This window comes from Anser brachyrhynchus (genome assembly GCF_964034855.1).
Source record: "Anser brachyrhynchus genome assembly, chromosome: 3".
Classification (NCBI taxonomy): Eukaryota; Metazoa; Chordata; class Aves; order Anseriformes; family Anatidae; genus Anser; species Anser brachyrhynchus.
The window spans coordinates 21,407,849-21,422,913 of NC_137696.1; the positions used below are offsets into that span (position 1 = coordinate 21,407,849).

The 15,065-nt window shown below is 36.9% G+C and overlaps 1 protein-coding gene across 3 annotated transcripts in view; it reads left to right on the plus strand.

The window, feature by feature from the left end:
• Positions 1-15,065, plus strand: part of FBXO11 (F-box protein 11) — a 73,839-nt gene that overhangs the window by 30,500 nt on the left and 28,274 nt on the right. For 2 of the 3 annotated variants that reach the window (XM_080587600.1, XM_080587602.1), the window contains exons 2-5: positions 6,706-6,833; positions 6,949-7,030; positions 12,931-13,075; positions 14,360-14,489. In XM_080587600.1, coding sequence (XP_080443726.1) covers positions 6,706-6,833; positions 6,949-7,030; positions 12,931-13,075; positions 14,360-14,489 — 485 coding nt within the window. The remainder of the gene's footprint in view (positions 1-6,705; positions 6,834-6,948; positions 7,031-12,930; positions 13,076-14,359; positions 14,490-15,065) is intronic. The other variant, XM_080587601.1, reaches the window with a different exon arrangement.

Consider the following 15,065-nt stretch of genomic DNA (forward strand, 5'->3'; position numbering starts at 1 on the left):
GTATGATCTAGAAAAATACTAAAAGAAAAATCTATCTGGTCTGGTACTATTGTCTGAAACGTGCCAGTACCGGTTATTAGAGCTGCTTGCTCCAAGAAAGTTTTCTTTGCTTTTCTAAAATGAGTTAGATAACAAGTAACTCAAGTATGCAGGTAGTTCAACAGTTACTCTGTATGCCTAATAAAAATGTGCATGTTACTGTATTTCGTTAGAAATTCTGGCTTTAACTGGGTGCTAATACCTTGGGGTGGAGGTATTCTGGAAAGAAACTAGAATTTCTCATCAGATCCTTGTTATCACTTTCTGCTTCTGGTGTCTGAAAAGGAAAAAATTTTTCATAGTCTTTGGAGTGTTTTAACTACTGTCCACGCATGGTTTTGTGCTAGATAGTTTTGGGCTATGAGCTCCGTAGTTAATGAGGCTCAGAGCTGTGAATAGCTGCTTTTGAGTGGTCATACGTTTTAAACAAATGTAGCTGGGGACTAGTTTGGGGCTAGTAGACAGTTTATATTGCCCAGTTGTCACCTTTCACTTTCTCTCTGCTTTTCTCTCTGTGCCAGCTCTAAGAACTTAAGTTTTTGTCGTGTGTATATAAGCTTTATTCAGCATTTTGTTAATGACCTATGTAGTGGGCCTTACAATGAGAAGAGCTGGAGAAAAGGTCAGGTTCTTAGATAAAAGTTAATTTCTGTTGCATCCTAAGAATAACAGGGAGGAAAAAAAAGTCTCAAGAAACTTTCTGTATAGATGCTAAGTCTAGCTATTTTCCTTCTTATTTATATATATATATATAGGGAGAGAGAGAGATGTATTGTAAAACTAACATGAACTTTTGAGCAAATAAAAATAGAATTGAGCATCTATCTGATCTATTCTTACTCTTTTTAGGCCATCATGTTATCTGCTGTGCATGACCTAATTCCAAAGAGTAATAAGCTGTCTCATTTGGATAGTGATGTTTAAAAGCTTAAAATGTAAATTCCAAAAAGATGCTGTTTGTTCTTTTTCTTTGTTGTGGTTCCCCACCACCACCTGTCTTATACATTTACCAATTCTTAGTATTTGTTTAAACAGTAAAACAGCATTCCCTCATCTTGGAAATACTAATCTTAACACAGAAAAAAATCTAGATATTACATGTGCTAAGATTCTTTCATCAAACGAACTTGAACCAATTACAATAAACTTGAATATTGTTAAGAGAGTGAGATATCTTTGGTTTATCATCAGTTAATAATTTGTATATGTGCCTAAAACCTTCTAGCAGTCAGTAATGGTTATTCTGTCTCGTTGTTCTTTCCATAAGGCAGAATATCCTTATTCCATATGGTGTTCAGTAAGTCTGATCTTTCTGGAGTCTTCCTGAAAGCATGCATTTTTAATGTTAGGTCTGTCCCTTTTCCAAACTGAAATCCCACTACTCTGAATGGAGATCTGCCTCCGAATCTTATTCTTGCTGGGTCTCTTCCAGTTCCAAGCAGCCTCGACTCTCGTGTCAGATTAATCCTTCTCATTGACCTGTGCCATTGGAACCTTACAAAAATGTCATCTCTTCGGTTTTCTCTGTGAGTCAGGTTGCTTTGGATATTGTTTAAAAAATATTGTAGGATTTAATTAATGATAATTACAACATATTGCGATGTTTATCAAAGTCTTTAGTTTTTGTATTAGTAGTAAATGAGTTTGCAGGTACTTCTTATTTTAATATTAACACTTTCTTTTACCATTAAACCTACTGTTACTGTATATAAGTGTACTGTGTTTTTCTTTGACTTTTTTTTTTGAAGTCCACTCAGGAGAGGGACTGCTTGACTGTGAAAGACTATTAAAATGATGTTAGATCTTGCTTCAGTGAACTTCTTGCAGTTGGAGTTGATTCATTTTCCTCAGTTCTTGAGTTTTTTTTCTTTGTGGTGGTATACCCAGCCAGTGGCTTTCTCTGAAGCTAAGTTAAGTATTCAGATTGCAGAAGAGACCACTTTCATTCAAGAGCTATCCCAACTCCAAATTATGGTCTGCAATGCATAGTCTAAGCCTTAAATGCTGTCCAGAATCAGTGGGAAAGCTTCCATGTAAGAAGATTTTTGCTCTGATGTAAGGTGTGGAATGTACGCTTTAAATATGCAGTCACTTTTTAAAAAGTGGATACAGTACCTAAAAGTAAGACATCCCTCAGTTGTTGGGATGTTTTGCAAGGACATGGGATAAGTGTCAATTGCCCTATTGAAACACACACCTGTTTAACAGCTCACTGCCAGATTTTTTTTTTTAATTTTAAAGAAAAATGTTGGGTGGGTGTTTTCTTTTATTGTGCATTGACAATTTGTTACTGAGATGTTCACATTTTTGTAAATATTGTATGTGCAAATATGAAACTTCTGCCATGTATTTCTGTTTTCCATAAGTTATTTTGTTTTCATTTCTATCTTTCTTTTTTGTATGTGCATCTTCCTTTTCCACTCTCTAAGCTTCATTCTTCTCATCTGCATTGCAGTTCTAGGCAGTGAAGTAGTGGGAGCTGTCATCTCTGCAGGTTGGCCATATGTCTTCCCCATGGTGTTTTCTTATGGGCCTGGGAATTGTATTGGTTTACATCTTAGTTGTTATTTTCAGGTTTTCTTCTAATTAGAAAGTGTTCGGATTTTCTGTCTTAGCTAATAGCTTATTTCATTCAGAAATTATACCAGCTACTTAAGATTGTGTGTGACTGACCTTTATCACTGTTAAAATTTGTCTGACGGGCTAGATTAATCATCACTTCATTCAGAAAGCCTCAGTATGGATTACTTTGTTTCAGAAGTGTTCTTCTAGGAGCCGCTCCCTATTCACTAGGTGTTTCCCTAGTTTAAAACTGATCGGTTCGTTGTCACTTCATCTGCCAGTGAGTACAAATTTCTCTACATTTCCCCTGTTACCCCCCATGTTTTGGGAGTATATGGAAAAACAGTACAAAAAAAGTGAAACCAATGTTACAGACATTAAACTAAGTAATTCAACTTTACAGAATAGGATGTGAGTTTCCTCTCTTGGTGACCTCCACCCCCGTATTTTTCTGCTAAGGGTGTATTTCTGGCATTTAAAAAAAAAAAAAAAAATTTAAAAAGCTTTCATGAGCCCCACTCTTTTCATGAAGGTTGTCTTCATTGTTTGAGAAGGCTCTTGGAAATCTTAATGTGTAAGAAATGAAACTACACGTGCATGCTTTTTTGTGAAGAAAATGGTATGGTCATGATAAACTTTCTCTTGAGGTGCTCCGTATGTCTTTTAATAAACTATTTTGAAAGTCCTTTATTACTTTTCATGCAACTATTGTAAGTTGCATTCTAAAAAATGTTAATTTTATGTTCTTTAACATACACACTTAAAAGTACACGCTTCATAGCATTTGTGGAAATGCAAGTCTTGCTTATAGCAGTTGACAAGAGTGGCAGATTAAACTTTTAAATAAATGCAATTTTCTTTGAAACTATTTTATATTCTTAAATAATACAATTAGTGTAAAGTATACAGGTAAATGTTTGAGAGCAGACTCCAGCTTAAATTAATCTTTTAAAACTGCAAATGTATTGACTTAAAATTGTGACAGCATCTGGCAGTCATTTCAGCAGGTGTGTACACGAGGGCATTGATATTACACACGTGCTCCCCTGAATTTGTTTAATGACTTTATAGGACAAACACTTCTACCATCAACAGATGTTGATAATGCATTTTATGTCAGTAGATGCAGTAGCTAGTACTGTTGCACATTAAAATTGTGTTTCTCAAATGATTTGTAGGCATTGAGGCTCTGTATTTTAAAATTGACTTTTTTTTTTTTTAAAAAAAAAGGAGGATGTCTATCATGTGAGTGTTTTTAGGAGAGGATTTTCAAAATGTTTTCTTAGCACAGAAAGTTCCCAGGCAAAATTGGGTGTTGTCGTGTTACTCCTTTATGGAAGGGTAACACAGTCTGCAGGAAATAGTACATCCTGAGAACTATTTCTCTGAGAACTTACCCTGTAGCTGTTCTACTCTGTTCGGAGTTTGAAATGTAGCATTTGGAAGATCAAAAACAAGCAGTGAGATTACTTCTCTAATGGATCACTTCAGACTTCCGAGTTTCCTGGTAGTTACTTTAAGTGAAACACTGGGGCACATTTGGAAAAATCTTAGCAGTTTCTGAACAATGTTATTGTTCCTGTAATATTAGAAATCTTTCTGAGGGTTGGGCCAGCCCTTAGTGAGTGTGACCAAAACATACTGGTGAGGAAACGAGGCATCTCATCCACTCAACTCTTGTTACCATTCATCCGCAGCCAGTGTATTAATGTATCCTTCAGGTTGGAGGCTCTTGCTTTCTGAAGCATTAGCTGCTTCTGCCCCATTAGCTGCTCTGACAATGCTAAAGCAAACAGGAGCAGCACCTCTGGTGGCAATGCCACGCAGCAGCAGGAGGAGTGGGGACTGTTCCCACCCTTGCTCCGGGCACCCTGCTGCTTCCCACGCTCTGCACATTCACACTTGCCTCTGGTGCACTCGTCTCATCTTCCTCATCTGCCTTGCCAGCCAGATGGGAGAAGGAAGGTTTTAATTCTTACAGTACCTGCTGTGAATCTGAGTGAATGCATGCATCTCTTAATGTCATCTGTGCTAGAAGAGTGATCTTCGAGCAGGACTTGTGCCATCCTCCTAAATCTCCTGCAAGAAAATGAGTGTATTTTCTTTTCTGCTTAAGCAGTCTTTCAGTGTTTCAGCCAAATTGACCTTTACTTCCATTCTCCCCTGCCCCCAGAGGCTTCTGTCTTCTTTCCAGTGGTAATATATTTTTGTTCTTAGTAGCCTTCATTGGTTTTCTTCTAAGAACCCCACTGGGGTTTTGACATTGCCCTCTTCATCACCTACTGAGAGATCAAACCTGTGCTTCGATATTTTTTTCATTGTTTATTATGTTTTTTTTACTATGTTCCATGTGGCAGTTTTGAACTATTGTATTTACCATCAAGAATGGGGGAAGAAAGATCATGCATTTCTGACAGGTGGTGTGTGTTCAGTGCAAAATGGGGAAAGAGGCTTAAGAGAAGACACTCAAAATCTCCAAATAGCATACTTCTGGCGGTATCAGCTACAGAATTCATACTTACTGTATCAGTCCTTCAACAGAGAAATAAGTGGTGCAAGTAGTGATGTGCTCAAATGTTTGAACACCTTCGGGTGCAAGAGTTTGGCTTTGAAGCGGCAGCCGGGAGCAAGAGTATAAAATGGAGGCCTACTTCAGACTCCGCTGCTGTTACTACCTGTGAGGGAAGCTGGGAGCTCTCTTGTAACAGGCTTTCTATTCCGGCTGCTGATACAGTGCGATTAACTTGGCAACAGTATTTGCTATCAGTGATGGCAAAGAAACTTAAAATTTGATGACTGAACCTTGGGGATGTAGCTAGTTACCCGTAAGTTGTCAGTAAAGTCCAACAGGAGCATGATGCCGGAGGTGGGCTGGGCGCTTCACAGGAACGTGCGCTGGAGTTCGTGTGTTGGTGGTGCTCTGTGTGGTGAAAAAACACTTCAGAGATGGAAGTCCTCAGCTGCTAGCGAGGTCCCCCATGTAAGAAGCAGATGGCGTGGAGGGAAAGTGAGCTAGCTGAAGTTAAGGAGTTGTTGTTTTACTTTTGTTTTTTTTACAAGTTTCATTTAATGTCCTTAAAAACCTGTGCTGGTGCTGCAAAAGGGGTGCTTCTTCTTCCCTGTTGTGTGGTCTCATCCCCTCCTTGTGGCTGTGCTGAGCTGTTGGTCTGGTTGAAGGATAAGCATGGAGGTACTTCGTGAAGGCTTAGTTTTCAGGTGGATTAAATAACTGATGACACTCTCCTAGATTGCCTTGAGCTTGGTTTGCATTTGCCACCAGCCTTTTGTCCCACCAGATTTTTGTTCTGGCCTTTGTTAAATTATTGTAACTTTGTGTGATGCTAGTTGTAGGAGATGTAGAGATAAATAGTAATTCCTTGCTTGTTTTAGATGTGTTGCATAATGTTATAAACATTGGAAACTTAAGTTTTTTCATTCGTTGCTTTCAAGTAATACTCATCACGCTTTCTGTATTTTTTTTTTTAAAAGAGCAGGAAGAGGATATACTCTTACTCTTTATATAAAAAGTGTACTTCAGGCAATCAGTGTATGCCCTTAAAGCTACCTCTAGCGTTATGTCTTCCTTTTCCCTTTTACTGAAGAGTTTGTATGCTGGCTGGAATATTTCGGAAAAATCCGCCGTGTGTTTGAACTAAGTACCGTATTTACTAGGGGACTTCTTGATAACACCTGATTAATAATTGAAGCTCCAGTGGTATTCATTATGATAGTGTTACAGAGGTGAAAAGTTTGCGGTAATGAGGTAATAGAATTGAATTGGCACAGTGAATAACATGTTTGCAAATAAAGTGAAGTTGTATTTTTAATTGCTTTTTTAAAAAGTAGTTTCTGGTATAGCTGCTGTATATATATGGGTAGCACAGGTTAAGTTCATCTGTACCTTTGAATGTAATTTCGTATTACTATGTATATTCCACACTTTTTCAAATGTTCACTGTGCTCTAGCACTTCCCTACCCTCCACCCCGAAACGGAATGGGTTTATCTAAAAACTTCTGTAGTGTTTTGTTGTTTTTAAAAAAAAAAAACAAACAGAAAAACCTTACAATTCTAATTAAACTGTTTTTTTTGTTGTTGTTGACAGATGATGATGTGCCTGCAGATATGGTTGCAGAAGAATCAGGTCCTGGTGCACAAAATAGTCCATACCAACTTCGCAGAAAAACTCTTCTACCTAAAAGAACAGCTTGCCCTACAAAGAACAGTATGGAGGTAACTTTTTTATGTTTTTTTTTAACTGTAGTTCTTGCCTCAAGAATAGGCAGCTAATTAGTACTTTTTGTAACTTACGTAATGACTGAATTAATCCTTACTTATTTTGTTAAAGGGTGCCTCCACTTCAGCTACTGAAAACTTTGGTCACCGAGCTAAACGTGCTAGAGTATCTGGAAAATCCCAGGATTTATCAGGTAATAACTGTACAAAGATTGGTGGGATGCGCTTTGATACCACTACCCCTCTAACCCTCAAAATAAAAACATTTTTCCTTTCTGTTCTTGAACTAAGAAACTGCAATGGAAGAACACCTAGTTTTAGTCTGATTTCTAGAATCTGGTCCTTCAGTCTGCCTGCTCTACTGCAGATGCAGGTTTTGGTGTTTGTTTTAAATTTTGTTTTTTATTCCTCTTAAGTGCTGTGCAGTTATATCCAAGGTACTCTTAAAAGTAATAATGGTGCAGCACTTGGACTAAGTTTGTTTACGATTTCTCATATTGTTCCAGCATATTGTTTGCAGGTAGAAGTAGTTTTGGTTTGTCATTATTGCAATTTTCGGGGTGTGTGTGAGAAATTATTTTAAAAAATAAACATACATGCACATACACCTGCGTGCATATATGCACATGCACAAAGTATGTGTATTATGCATACAGTGTGTACATATGGGTGTGTTTATGTTCACATGTGTACATGTATAAGCACACACATACTACTTGTTCGTTTTTTCTGTATCCTTTTTCAGTCTCTGCTTCTTCCCCTTTTTGTCTTCTACACACTTTAATTCCATGAGATCTGTTGTGACTTCTCCCTGAAAAATCAGTGCTAGCACTTGCCAGCTCCTGTTGATGTAGTTTCTGTTGCTTTTGGGGAGTGTTGGGGGAAGGGTATCTTTTAGTCCATGTCTATCTTAACCTTGTGAATTAAGCCTGAGGTGCTGGCATGAGACTGGTCAGTTACGGCTTCTCTTGGAGTCTGTTCCTTCTGGCTTCTCACCTTCTTGGTGGTGTAGATTTCTATTTCATGCCGTCTGTCTTCTTTTTTCCCCTTTGTTTTATATCCATCCCCCCTTTCGGGCTTTCTCTCTTAATTTCTGTAACTAAAAACCATTTAACCTTAGATTTATGTCCTTGAAATGGTGAGAACCAAATGAACATCACCTTTTGTCGTTTTACTTCCAGTTTCACTTCCTGACTTGATACCTAAAGCCTGGTACAAAGTCTGTTTCTTTTCAGTTTCTCAGTTTCTCTTGCCAGTTCCTGGTTTTCCTTCAAGGCTATTTACTTTTGATACATCCTTTGTTATGCTCATACCCACCTCCTTGCTTTATTGAAGGTCAGTAATTTTACTCAAGTCCTCTGGTACAAATTACATCGCAACGCTAATTTCCAAAGGAATTTTCTACACATTTCCTGTATGTTCCTCTTGTTGCATTACCGAACTCATCTGGGGAAGGTACCGAATTGTGGAAGCTTCTCCAGCATGGAATTATCAGAGGAATTGTAAACAATGATTTTCTAACTATATTTTTAAGAATGTATTCAGACCAGTCACAATTTTGACAAGAGAGGATACTTGTCAAACCACTTTATATTAATCGCTCTTCCAGCGTGGGTGATCATTACTTTATTTTCCCCTTTCCATTTCTTGAGATGTTCCTCTAAATTTGTGCAAATACTGATTGCCACAAGGTTTTTCTTGCCTTTTTGTTTGTTTGCTCTTTGTTACCATGGATAATGATAGCTATTGTGACTGAGTGTGAGCATGAAGTTTTCTGGAACATCACAAGTGGAAATGGTATATTATCATTTGGAACGTATAACTGTTTATTTCACCTAGAGTTCTAAAATAAAGGCATGGGACTAGTAATGTAGGGATATGTCTGGGTAGAGAACCATTCCTTCTTGTATAGACTCTGAGTTGAGGAAAATCTGGGGGGAGATGAAAGGAGAAATGCTAGTCAACCAATGTATTCAGCTGGATTAGAGCCAGTAGTTGGAAAAACAGGAGTATTATGTATTTTATTACTGATTTCAGCCTTACTGTTTCTGTGAAAGTCACTATTTAAAATTTTTAATGTGTTCTTCCTGACAGTATTTCAGACTTTTTCTGGTGATTTCAAACATTGACAAGTTTTTCTTCTCTGCAACTGTGTCCTCAAATAGTCTTGGTAATGGACAGTATGTATTGCAATCCTGAGACAGAAAGATTAATGCATATATAAGAATCTTGATAAGAAAGTTGTACATTATTAGAAAATGTGAATGATTTTTCACTTAAACCCCTTTAAGTAGAATACCAAGAATACAAAAAAAAAAAAGTAGATAAGAAAAAGATATGCTTGAGTTGTCTTGCTTACATCACAAGTAACTGGTGAACCTACAAATTTGTTATTTGTATGGTATCTGAATAAAAAGTTTACTGCTTTTAGATCTTGTAGATACGAATACTTTTATCATATGCTGATATTCATAGTGCTTCCTGATTTACAGAAAGATTTTAAATTTGGTATGTTCTGTTTCCTTACATCAACTGTCTGCTTCCACTTAACGTGATTTCTCAACCTTCAGTACCACTTGTCATTTTAATCCACCAACACACTCTTCCTTTTTGTTTATTACTGTGTAGGGTTTTTTCTCTCTCGCTACATCACTATATTTGCATATTCATTTTATACTGAGCAGTTCATGCTGGCTTTTAATCGTTTTTGGAAGACTTGAGTTCAGGGACAACTTATTTCTTTTTGATGACCTATGGAGTTACAGTAGATGCTGAGACTCTAGGTTGTTGGATCACTTATTGTTTATTTCTTACATCAGATACGTGCGTAGCTCGTGGTTCACAGAACTTACTAACCTTTTTTCCTATTGATTATAAGTTATTTTTCCAAGATCACTGCCTGCCATCTTTTCTGACAACTATTTCTTATTAAGAAAACATTGAGTGCCTTCTTACAGAACAAAAGATATCTGTCCCTATCTTCTCTTCTAAATGGACAAAAAAAAGTATCCATACAAGACATAATTTACAATTCAGGATTCACAGGATGGCATTCTTGATCTCTGTACAACAACTGCAGTTCAATTTCAGGCAGCTTTTCATGCCCTTATCTTATTGCTGTACTAGTTTCTATTTACTAAATGATTAAAAAAAGGAAACTGAACTAGCTTCATGCCTATCTTGTGGAAACAGAATGACTCAGCCACCTTTTTTTCTAATTTTCAGTTGTCTAATATATTAACACTTTATTAAAATCATCAATATTGGAATCTATGTGTCAGGGCAATGATAAAGATTGGTGGTAGCCTCTTGCACTTTGTCTTTTGTAACACTTCATCATGTCAACAGGAATTAAATTAAGGTAAGTATGAAATGCATACTTACATGAAAAAACTTAAATAACTTTCCAACTACCAGAAGTAGCAGCACACTAATGATCCTAGTTTGGTCACCAGATAGGCTTTTAAAACTGAATTGGACTATTTTTGTGAACTGGGGAAAACACAAATGCATCCTTGCTTTGACAAATTACTGAAAGATACCAAAGCATGAATTTACAAAACAAAACCATGGGGTTCTTTCTTGGACTCAGAGGTATTCTAGGTATTCACATTAAGAAGTAGCCAACCTTTTTAAATTTTACTGAAGAATTCCACCTGGTAACTGTCACTGTCTCTGATATGTACACTGAAATCACTTAAACCCATTTTTGTAACTGAGCAGAAAGGCAACTTAAAATTTCATACTTCTAAAGGACTTTGGGTAAAGGTGGGAGAGGACAGCAAACATCTGTAAAAATTGTCGTCTTCATTTTGCAAGCAGTGTCTAAACTTCCAAGTAGATACAGCCTGAAAAATTGCAAGGTGTGATATTGTTGGTTTTGGTTTTCCCCAAGAATTTTTTTGATACCTTCAAAGTTCTCCCATTTCTCCCAGTGAGGAAATGCAACTGGATTTCAATTCTTATTGAGATGTGACCTAGGGAGGAAAATGAATTATGAACTGTTGAGCAATGGGAGGCACTACACTAATGAAATTCCCCCCCTCCATACAAAGTTAATCAAGTCCTAATATAGGTAAATTTACTGGAGGATGAAATTCTGAAGGCTGATTAGGCAAGTAACTGATTGTCTTGGGAAGAAGATCACGTTGTATGCCTCAGGGATTTGTGTGTGTGTTAAAAGCCCAAGACAGGTCATGGAAGACCTGTAAGGATTTACTGCCTTGCATTCACAACATTACATTTCAGCTTGTAAGACTATCTCCACATCTAACTGGAAAGCTACCAGGAAAAGATGAATTCAAAAGCAAAGCCTAGTCATCCTGTGCTGCATTTCAAGGGTAATTAGGACTGTAGAATGAGTTGCTGCTGCCTGCTTGATACAGGAAAAAAAACCCTTTATGTCCAGTGGAAAAACACCTTCTTAAAAAGTAGCACTGATTGCACAGGTAATATTTTTTGATGATTCCTAGCTGTATTCACCTCAAGGGTTGGTGTATGGTATGCAGATCTTGGTCTCTCAAAGTCCATCTTGAACATAAGAGACCTTTCCAGACTACTTGCTTACTCTTTATTAGTTCTGGTAGTTTACTGGCTTCAGCCTGGTTCATAAGAATTTTTATTATTATTAATAAAAATAAATGCCTTAATCTGGCATTAGTAGTACTGCTGCTGACAAGAACTGTCTTATCTAGCTTCTGGATATCCATGCTAATGGTACCCATGCTAATGGTTCTGTACCTCGTGAACGAGCTATACCAAGGAGCTAATACAGAAAAATAGTAATTTGGAGGAGGGCAGGTAAGGATGAGGAAGAAAACTTTTTTTCCTCTGTGCATGATCAATACTACAAACTTAAAAATATATTTTGGAAGAGAATAGCAATGAACATAGGGAATAGTGAGACTTTGCCTTATGCCCAGCATGGGTTTTTGTTTGATTAAAGTGGTGGGCGCATACTTATAGTAACACAACTTACAGTCGTAAGCTCTAAAGACCAGCAATCAGTACATTGTATAAATTATCCTCCTAGCATCTCAGAGGAAATCAATATTTGTGAATCACTTGCTACGCCATTGTATGAATGTCACCCAAAGAACAAGTTTAGGGGAAGTCACTGGAGAGTCAGTAATATTTCGTAATTTCTACTAAATGGTCTGACCACAGATGTGAGTATAACACCCAGGGGGGCACGGGGACAGACACAAACACACAAGTGTGCTGCAGCTTTAATCAGTTCTCTTGATAGTCCATAGCTTCTGGTGATGTGGTCTGTAAACCACAGCTTAACATCTTTGCCAAAGCCGCAGTCCTGGTCCTTGCAGTTCATGTATTCTCTCCCTTCTAGCTGGAAATAACATAGCTGTTCATGCTGCTTTGCCTGTGGAAGGCTTGAGGCTTACCTTGTGTGGTGTCTTGTTTTGTTGGGGGTAGGGTAGGTAGGTAAATCTCATTTGGCAACCATTTTTCAGAATCTCACTCAAATTTGAAGTGACCATGAGACAGAAGGCCTACTAGTCATCTTCCTGTAATAGTCAAAATCATTGTATTGCTCCCTTGGTTCAGATGTTCTAGGAAAAAAATTAATAATGCAAGGAGCATTACATGGATATAATTGCATTATGAGTGTAGCAGGAGCTTTTAATGCCATGCATAGAAATCTAAAATTTGGAAGCTATTCTGTATGGCTTTGCCTGAGAAAAGATTCTAAAGACAACAACCAAAGAAGTGACCTTTGCAAATAGAACATCTCTGTTGTAAGGATACCTGACACAGAAGGTCCTTGTGAGAATGCAAACTGTATAGATGGTCTTTTCTGTATAAACTGTCATGTGTGGCAATAGTAATAATAGATACAGTGGCTCTTCATTACTGAAACGTGTTTAGTAGCTGGTTTTTGTCAGTCTGTAACTTCTACCTGACTCCAGAATCAACCATTTACCTCTTTTTGCCTTTAGATTTAGATGAAGGGATTTAAAATCTGAGATTTTGGAATTGTGATTGGGAATGTTGCAAATGGCAAGTTGGTGATTTATTTTGATTAGAATTTGGGCTGGTTAAATATGTCAATCTCACATAGATTACTGTTTAATAGCAGCACCTGCAGAACAGTATCTTCAGGAAAAGTTGCCAGATGAAGTGGTTTTAAAGATCTTCTCCTACCTGCTGGAGCAGGATCTCTGCAGAGCAGCTTGTGTGTGTAAACGCTTCAGTGAGCTGGCTAATGATCCAATTTTGTGGTAAGTGAACAAGCTATTCCTCGTTATCTAGAGAAAATATAAGATGTGCTGCATGAGATTCTGTTACAATAGAAAATTTGAAATGTTAGTTAGGAGTTGCAATTAGTTGAATTAAAACAAATTGTATTTCAATATATCTTGTTTACACAAGTATTATTTTTTACTTACAAATATCTGTGTGTGTTAAACAGTAACTGATTATCTAGTAGTGTAGACAGTAGTTGGCTGCTTTAGAATTCAGTGAGGTATTCCTTCAGTAGCCACTCCTTCCCTTTAAATTGTTCAGGTTTCTGTGGGAATTCTACCTGACCCAAAAAATAAAATTAATGTCTTGATAAGTGCTAGTGTGTCTAGTGTTAGATATTTTTATTTGGTTTTGTTTTCATTTTTTGTTTATTGCTTAGATACTGAAGTTTTTTTCCCACATATGAATTCGCCCCACCCCTGGGTTATTGAGAGCTTGAATAAATGGGTTCTAAATTAACATTATTTTGTAAGGGAAAGTAACGTGTTTCACATGCTAGGGTTTGATGTGGGTTTTTGTTTTTCTGTTTAGTTTTAGATAAAGATTAGGACGAAAAGAACAAAGCCTGAGTATGACATCACAGAAGTGATTTTTTTTTTTCTGTCCTAAAGACAATTTTGGGGGTGTCCTGTTAGCTGAGTTAAAATTTCTAAGATTTGGTGTCATCCTGTAAAACTAAATAACAGGTTCAGACACTGCAATTGTTTGAATTCTGGTATTAATCAAAATAATCCAGTTGTTGTGCTTGGTGTGCTATTTTCTTTTTAAATCAGTGCAATCTGTTCATTGATGGAATTTCTTTTGAGATACAGTGCATCATTGGTCTTCTGTGAATGTATTTTTGCAGCTTTTTTTTGTCAAGGTGAGGATTAAATAGTAGCTCACTTTGTCTTAAGTTTTGTAATTCTTACTATGCTAGCTTTCATATGCTAAAACACTTCTGCAGTTCATGCACAACTGGACTCCAGTTCCAAAAACAGTGTAGCTAACTAAGATTTCTCCCTGAATTGAAATTACATGTTGAGAAACATGGTCACGTGGATTCTGAAACACATTTCAAAAGCTATTTTACAGAAACACAAAAGCCAGTCCAACAGAGAAATTGTTTTGAAAGTGTTTCGAAGTGTTTGTTACTGATCGTGGTCAAATTCACTGTCACTGACTGTATTAAACAATTTTAATTTTCTGTGTGGTATATTAAAATGGAGGAGTTATGAGTAGTACACTAATTTTCTTTCCTGATTCACACTTCTGCTCAGGAAAAGACTGTATATGGAAGTATTTGAGTACACACGTCCAATGATGCATCCTGAAGCTGGTAAATTTTATCAGATTAATCCAGAAGAATATGAACATCCAAATCCCTGGAAAGAAAGCTTTCAGCAACTGGTAACAGTAGTATTAATTTATATTCCAATTTCAATATGGTATATAAAAGCAAAAACTGACTTCTGAAATATAGCTGACTATATAGTAATGACTTGGTTTTTGGAGTTTGAAGTAAGTTTTTTCAAATTTAAAGTAAATGAGATGATGAGACTAAGGAGGTGGGTAGAGATCTCTCTACCCTTATGCAATAAGGAAATATCTGAAGTTATTTCCTGTTCTGAGGCACACTTTAGAGAAAGATCATGCTTAAGTAGAATGTTTGAGCATCCAGCTCTTCTCTCTTGGGTTTTGTTCATGTATTGCATCAATGAAATTCTGTGGAAGAGATTGTCATGGTCTGTGGCTCACAAATAAACTTCAAGTATATTGTTGTCGTGTATATTTTTAAGCCTGTGTGCATGCTGGTTATGAGATTCATATGCTTCTTCCACTAGTAAACTGAGCAGTACGTTATTAACATCACTTGGGTTTAAATGGTGGCTTACAGCTGATGTGATTGGAGCTAAACAATTACCTTTAAGGCATGTGATTGAACCTCTAATCCAAAATATCAAAATACTATAAAAATGGCTTATA